At 50.2% G+C, this 7,841-nt stretch overlaps 1 protein-coding gene across 1 annotated transcript; it reads left to right on the forward strand.

Annotated features, from left to right (window-relative positions):
• Positions 1 to 3,117: 3,117 nt before the first annotated feature.
• On the forward strand, positions 3,118 to 5,605 carry LOC123058130 (GDSL esterase/lipase At5g45910). The gene is made up of 5 exons (XM_044480951.1): positions 3,118 to 3,466; positions 3,567 to 3,782; positions 3,877 to 4,025; positions 4,425 to 4,701; positions 5,163 to 5,605. The coding sequence occupies exons 1-5, from the start codon at positions 3,226 to 3,228 to the stop codon at positions 5,408 to 5,410; spliced, it is 1,131 nt and encodes a 376-aa protein (XP_044336886.1). The 5' UTR covers positions 3,118 to 3,225; the 3' UTR covers positions 5,411 to 5,605.
• Positions 5,606 to 7,841: the final 2,236 nt, after the last annotated feature.

Here is a 7,841-nt window from a genome sequence, read left to right on the forward strand (position 1 = left end):
GGCACTCTTGGATTTCCAAGTTGAGGCCAGGTTCAATCATTCATTTGCAAATCATGCATATGCATCACATACCGCATCCCGCATATCATAACATGTTCATGTGTTGGTTGTTTACTATGTTGTGTGCTTCTTTCCGGTGTTGCTTCTTCAGGTTGGTTCCGGTAACGTCGTGATTGTGACGACCCGTTCGGCTACGTCCGTTTGTCTTCTTCATGGACTCGTTCTTCTTCCTTGCGGGATTTCAGGCAAGATGACCATACCCTCGAAATCACTTCTATCTTTGCTTGCTAGTTGCTCGCTCTTTTGCTATGCCTATGATGAGATACCTACCACTTGCTTATCATGCCTCCCATATTGTTGAACCAAGCCTCTAACCCACCTTGTCCTAGCAAACCGTTGTTTGGCTATGTTACCGCTTTGCTCAGCCCCTCTTATAGCGTTGTTAGTTGCAGGTGAAGATTGAAGTTTGTTCCTTGTTGGAACATGGAGATGTTGTTCCTTGTTGGAACATGTTTACTTGTTGGGATATCACAATATATTTTATTTAATTAATGCATCTATATACTTGGTGAAGGGTGGAAGGCTCGGCCTTATGCCTAGTGTTTGTTCCACTCTTGCCGCCTTAGTTTCCGTCATATCGGTGTTATGTTTCCGGATTTTGCGTTCCTTACGCGGTTGGGTTATAATGGGAACCCCTTGACAGTTCGTCTTGAATAAAACTCCTCCAGCAAGGCCCAACATTGGTTTTACCATTTGCCACCTAGCCTTTTTCTTTCCCTTGAGTCGGCCAGCTCAATGGTCATCTTATTTTAACCCCCCGGGCCAGTGCTTCTCTAAGTGTTGGTCCAACTGAGCGATGTCCGAGGCTACCAGGGGCAACCCTGGGCTGGCTTACCCGACGTCTTGCTCATCCGGTGTGCCCTGAGAACGAGATATGTGCAGCTCCTATCAGGATTTGTCGGCACATCTGGGTGCCTTTGCTGGTCTTGTTTTACCATTATCGAAATGTCTTGTAACCGAGATTCCGAGTCTGGTTGGGTCTTCCAGCTAGAAGGAATATCCTTCGTTGACCGTGAGAGCTTGTGATGCGCTAAGTTGGGACACCCCTGCAGGGATTTGAACTTTCGAAAGCCGTGCACACGGTTATGGGCAGATGGGAATTTGTTAATGTCCGGTTGTAGAAAACCTGAAGTTGACCTTAATTAAAATGCATCAACCGCGTGTGTAACCGTGATGGTCTCTTTCCGGCGGAGTCCGGGAAGTGAACACGGTGTTGTAGTTATGCTTGACGTAGGTTGTTCTAGGATCACTTCTTGATCATAGTTGTTCGACCGTGCTTTTGCCTTCTCTTCTCGCTCTCGTTTGCATATGTTAGCCACCTTATATGCTAGTCGCTTGCTGCAGCTCCACCTCATACCTTTTACCCTTCCTATAAGCTTAAATAGTCTTGATCGGGAGGGTGTGAGATTGCTGAGTCCCCGTGACTCACAGATATTTCAAAAACCAGCTTGCAGGTGTCGTTGAACCGTGCAGATGACGCATCCAAGCTCAAGGAGGAGCTCATGAAGATCTTGTCCTTGGTGTTGTTTCGTTCTAGTTGATCAGTAGTGGAGCCCAGTTGGGGTCGATCGGGGATCTGTGTAGCATTTTGGGTAGTCTTCTTTTATTTTGGGTTCCGTAGTCAGACCTTGTATGTATTGGTTGATGTAATGCTTTATTCATGTAATTGTGTGAAGTGGCGATTGTAAACCAACTATGTATCTCTTTTCCGTATGTATTACATGGGTTGTGTGAAGATTACCTCACTTGCGACATTGCTTTCAATGCGGTTATGCTTCTAAATCGTACTTCGACACGTGGGAGATATAGCCGCATCGAGGGCGTGGCAGGCAGCCTCCCACGGATCGGCGGCGGCGGAGGTGTCAATGGGATTGTGCGGCGACGGCGAGACCTGGCACTTTCACGTATGTGCATGATCTGAGGCGGCCTCCATGAGATCGGATGCGGCCTCGCTGGGATCGACGACAGAAGGGATCGATGGCGGCTGGGGTGTGGTTCCCGTCGTCATACTGGGATTGACGACAGAAGGGATCGATGGCGGCTGGGGCGTGGTTCCCGTCGTCGTAGGAATAGATCGAGGGCAGCCTACTTCGTCATTTTTTTTCGTGCGAGGGGCCTCACTTCGGTTCTTCCGTTTTCTTCTGTTTTTTCGTGCAAGGGGCATCGCTACAGTTTTCCTCTGTTTATTTCCGTGTGGGGTGGGGGAGACAAAAAAAACCATACGAGGTGGGAGGAGGACGAAAAAAATCAGCTAAGGTGGGAGGTGGGACGAAAATAAACCGTACCAGGCTACCAACTACTCCATTAGGAGTAGAGATATGAAACGTGGAGTAAAATATGGAAATTACTTTTTTTAGAATCAAATATGGAAATTACTGTTAATGCAACGTTAGTCGGGCCTAAATTCCCCCCCCCCCCCCCCCCCCACAAAAAGAAAACGTTATTAGTCGGGCCTAATTTGACAACCCGGACCGGCCGTTTTTCTTTTACAACGCCTGGACCGTTCAGGCCGATCCATAGCGGGCCGTGAGCCGAGCCAAAAGGCCGCTCAACACATCCGGGCCATTTCTGTTATGGTCACACCAAGATCCTAAGAACCGAACCACAAACCTAATGTTAGACAAATGTGGTCCTCATTTATATATTATATTATAGAAAGCAAAGAACCCAAGACCATTGCACTCTACTAAAAAAGGCAAAAAAAAAAAGGTAACCCAAAACTAAGGGCATCTATGATTCATATTAAAGGTGGAGGAAAATATGGAAATAGGAATTCATTTTTCCTTCCATGATACTATATATCTATTGATTCAAAGGGATGAAACATATAGGAAGAGTAAAGGAATTTTCCTTCTTATCTTTTTTGCATTCCTACTCAGAAAGAGCAATCAAAATGCTATAAGTCGCACAATAACACCTACTCTTAGACTACTAGTTAATCCAGGAAGTTCATCCTAAGACCACTTCCACGAATCATTTTGAAATCACGCCGCGGTAGTCAAGCAAGCAAGGTGCGTAGAACAGGTCGGCACTCTCCATCACAGACCATGGTGCAACATACTATAACAGATCTCAACGTACACGAAACCACCCCGTTGCAAACACGATACCCACAGGCAGAGACGACGACCTTGGGCGCACTCACGAGCGTATCATCAATTCATCATGAGGCGTGAGTACCTAGTTGGCTTCGCGCTCATAGTCGCCGGGCTCTGGCCGCTGCCCGCGGCTGCGCAGAAGTACGCCGCTATCTTCAACTTTGGCGACTCCCTCGCCGACGCCGGCAACCTCGTCGCGGATGGCATCCCGGATTACCTCGCCACGGCGCGCCTGCCGTATGGCATGACGTACTTCGGGTACCCGACGGGGCGCGTCTCCGACGGCCGCCTCGTCGTCGACTTCATCGGTATCCTCGTCTTTCCAACTTTGATCGGATTAAACCGATCGACCTATTGTACGTGCACGTGTGTTCCTGATGATCTTTCCCTGGCTGTGGCAATGTGCAGCGCAGGAGCTGGGCCTGCCACTGCTACCGCCGTCCAAGGCGCACAACGCGTCGTTCCACCGTGGTGCCAACTTCGCGATCACCGGCGGCACGTCGCTGGACACGAGCTTCTTTGAGGCGCGTGGCATGAGGCACACGGTCTGGAACTCCGGCTCCCTGCACACCCAGCTCAAGTGGTTTCAAGACATGAAGCCATCCATCTGCAACTCCCCAAAAGGTTCACCATATATTTTATGCTGTTGACACACCGTGGCACCGTGTGCGGCTCGCTACATCGTACTGATTTGCTTTGCACTTCGATCGGAATTCAGAGTGCAGGGACCTGTTCAGGCGGTCGCTGTTCATCGTCGGCGAGTTTGGCGGGAACGATTACGCGGCGGCGCTCGGCGCGTTCCTCCCGGTGCAGAAGGTGCACACGTTCGTGCCGCACATCGTCGACTCCATCGGCAAGGGAATCGAGGTGCTCGTCTCTCTCAGGTCTACTTTAGGCCCCTCCCAATGCTCCACTTTGTACAGGTGCTAAGATTGCCAACTAAGCAAAAAATATGATGTGACATGCTAGTTAAGAAGAGAAAGAGTAGTATGGTGACCCCAGAAAGAAACGGTGCTAAGCACGTACACCTAGGTGGAAGCACAATTCTGAGTGTACAACAAATTAAATGTACGAAGCTTAGCACCCAAAAGCTTAGCACCTTTGCATTGTGGACTTGAGTTGCTAAGGCATTTAATATACTTAGCACCTCATCTAAGCACCTTTGCATTGGGAGAGGTCTTACCCATCTCGTTTCCATGCATGTACATGTGCGCACTAATCTCAATCACCCTACTGTGTCCGTCCGGCGTGTTTGCTTGGGTGCAGAAGCTGATCGCGGAGGGGGCGGTGGAGCTGGTGGTGCCGGGCGTGCTGCCGATCGGCTGCTTCCCCGTGTACCTGTCCATCTTCCTCAAGCAGCGGCCGGAGATGTACGGCCCGCGCAGCGGCTGCATCAAGGACCTTAACACGCTGTCCTGGGTGCACAACGCCCTGCTGCAGCGCAAGATCGCCGAGCTCCGGAAGAAGCACCCCGGCGTGCGCATCATGTACGCCGACTACTACACCGCCGTCACGCAGTTCGTCCTGCGCGCCGAGAAGTGGGGTGAGTTTTTGGAATGCACGCAGCTCATTTAGTCTATGTTGTGCTGTTTCTTGTTACTGTTCGGCATTAGGAATGGTCATGCATGATTTAGCAAAGTCGTTCTTGATGATGTCGCTAACTTTCGTTGAAATGTTCCTCCATCTAAATGCAAGAAACAAAGTAGAAATTGTGCCAACTCGCTATCAAGGTTGGAAGCAAAGAACAATTCAATGACCGCATGAAATATTTTGTGAACTTATCTACATCATCGCTACATTTTCTACATGATGACAGACCACATATTTTTTTCCCGGAAAAGCATGATGGCCAATAGTTGACCAGGAAGCACTGAAGGCCCATAGAAGCATAGACCCCCTTGATGGGCTTAGTTCACCATGGTCAATTGAGAGTTCAGGCCTAGAGCCCAGTTTGTCTTTGAGCCCGACAACTTCATACCCTAATTTCAACTTTTGTTTTTTCAGGGTTCCTGAAGCAGACTCCGAGGACATGCTGCGGCGCGCCGGGCGTGGGGGTGTACAACTTCAACCTGACGTCCAAGTGCGGCGAGCCAGGCGCTTACGCCTGCGACGACCCATCAAACCACTGGAACTGGGATGGCGTCCACCTCACGGAGGCAGCCTACGGCCACATCGCCAAGGGATGGCTCTACGGGCCCTTCGCCGACCCGCCCATCCTAGAGGCAAAGGCAACATTAGAACTTACGGAGTAGAAGCGATCACATCATATCTCATGGATCGGGACATACGCATCTTGGTAGTCCTGATTAGAAGTTTCAGAAAACAAAATCATAAAATAAGGGTGTAGGAAGGTGTGGCAAGTATTGCATGAACATGATGAGCTATGTGCAAACTTGATCCGTCAGCCATATGGATGCGGTCCCTCCTTGGATATTTCTCCCTTACAATGAGACGATCCTGGTCAGGGATGATGTGGTCGGTGGTCCCCGTGTCCGCGAACCAGGCGGGATTGCCAAGGATGGACGGGGGAGAAGCAGCAGCAAGTCCCGCCATCTTGGAGTGTTGAGGCCGAAAGGCATGGTTGTAACCGCACTCCCAGATAAGATGCCCAGGGCCGCAATAGGGCTGGCATTAGACACGGTTGTCACCGCCGCCAAAGTGATCACCGTGGTCATTGTCGGTGTCAAAACCGGCGGATCTCGGGTAGAGGGTCTCGAACTATGCGTCTAGGATCGATGGTAACAGGAGACGAGGGACACAATGTTTACCCAGGTTCGGGCCCTCTCTATGGAGGTAATACCCTACTTCCTGCTTGATTGATCTTGATGAATATGAGTATTACAAGAGTTGATCTACCACGAGATCGTAATGACTAAACCCTAAGTCTAACCTGGCTATAATTATGAAGATGTATCTACTGACCTAGCCCTCCGGTTTATATAGACACAGGAGGGACCTAGGGTTTACACAAGGTCGGTTACAGAGAAAGGAGTATTCATATTTGGTCGCCAAGCTTGCCTTCCATGCCAAGGAGAGTCCCATCCGGACACGGGTAGAATCTTCGGTCTTCGTATCTTCACGGCCCACCAGTCCGGCCCATGTCCAATAGGTCGGACGCCCGAGGACCCCTTAGTCCAGGACTCCCTGAGTAGCCCCTAAACCAGACTTCAATGACGATGTGTCCGGCGCGCAGATTATCTTTGACATTGCAAGGTGGGTTCCATTTTCCGAATACTCCAAGATGGTCTTTGGATAAAATGAAGGTGTCCGGATCTGCAACACAAATAGTACACACGATTACAGGGAGTATAATATTTCACGAGTCCCATCTGCTGACAACTTTTTACAAGATGACATCACGTCTGTCCGGTTGTTATTTCGAACCATTTCTTGTTCCACGTTCTGAGGCGTGGCCCTTATTGGCACGTTCTGTCGGAGCAGAGATCGTGTCCCCCTTATTGCGGGATCCTTATTAATACGAGCTTGGGTAACCTAACCGTTCCACTGGAAAGATTCCTTGGGAATAGGAAGGCTTTTAGTCTTAGGAGAAGGCGTTCAGTACCCGCGGCCTTTATAAAGGAACCAAGGGCCATCCTTTTACGCCAAGCCTCTCCTTAACCTTCCCAGCCTCGAGTTTCTAGCACCCGAGGTTCGACTTCGTTGCCTCAAGCCTCCCCATCATGTCCGGACCCAGCCCTCAGGGTTGATGGGTGGCTTCCTCCGTCACAGAGGAGGATATTGCAAAGCTTCGGGCAGCCAGATACCTGACCACGGAGATCCACCACAAGCTCCCTGCTCAAGGACAAGTTATTCCGACCCCCAGATCTGGCGAGAGGGTTGTATTTATCTCTCACTTCCTCTGAGGGCTAGGTTTCGCTCTCCACCCCTTTGTCCGGGGGCTAATGTTTTATTACGGACTAGATTTTCACGATCTAGCTCCGGATTCTTCCCTTCACGTCTCGGCGTTTATTGTCACATGCGAGGCCTTCCTCTGAATCCCCCCACACTTCGGCTTATGGCTCAAGACCTTTTGTGTGAAGCCAAAGGTAGTCGACGGGGAACAAGTGGAGTGTGGCGGTGCTGTAGTAAGCCAGCTTACCAACACTTCCTGGCCAAAAGGCTCCTTCACCGAAGCTTCCAATCAATGGCAGCGAGAGTGGTTTTACATTACGAAACCCCGTAGCACCAAGTGGGCACCTACACCTGCGTTCCGTTCCGGCCCTCCGTTACAGCTTGCATCCTGGGTCAATAAGGGGCTGGACTGGGGATCAGTTGATGAAGTGCGGACTCTACAGAGCCGCATCCAAACCCTCCTCGAGAGGGACATCGATCATGTCAACGTGATTCAAGTAATGTTGATCCGCCGAATCCTGCCATGCCAGCGTAGGCCTTTCCACATGTGGGAGTTTAATCCAGAAGGGCCATGAAGCCTCCAACACTTCTTCGGCGCTACGCACAAAGGGATGTGGAAGATGCTTTTTGGGAAACGAAAACATTGGTCGGACACCTCCGAAGACGTCGGCCTTGACTGCAACCGTCCGGACACCCCGGTAAGCACTTCTCTTTCGAAAACTTTGATGGGGAGCATCGTAATTTCAAAAAAAATTCCTACGCACACACATGATCATGGTGATGCATAGCAACGAGAGGGGAGAGTGTTGTCCACGTACCATCGTAGAACGA

The sequence above is a fragment of the Triticum aestivum genome, chromosome 3A (genome assembly GCF_018294505.1).
Source record: "Triticum aestivum cultivar Chinese Spring chromosome 3A, IWGSC CS RefSeq v2.1, whole genome shotgun sequence".
In the NCBI taxonomy this organism is placed as follows: Eukaryota; Viridiplantae; Streptophyta; class Magnoliopsida; order Poales; family Poaceae; genus Triticum; species Triticum aestivum.

Excerpts from the sequence above, each read along its gene's own strand:
- LOC123058130 (XM_044480951.1), top strand. The coding sequence starts at position 3,226 with ATGAGGCGTGAGTACCTAGTTGGCTTCGCGCTCATAGTCGCCGGGCTC. Across the intron at positions 3,783-3,876 it reads CATCTGCAACTCCCCAAAAG|AGTGCAGGGACCTGTTCAGG; the intron begins GTTCACCATATA and ends ATCGGAATTCAG. Across the intron at positions 4,026-4,424 it reads CCATCGGCAAGGGAATCGAG|AAGCTGATCGCGGAGGGGGC; the intron begins GTGCTCGTCTCT and ends GCTTGGGTGCAG.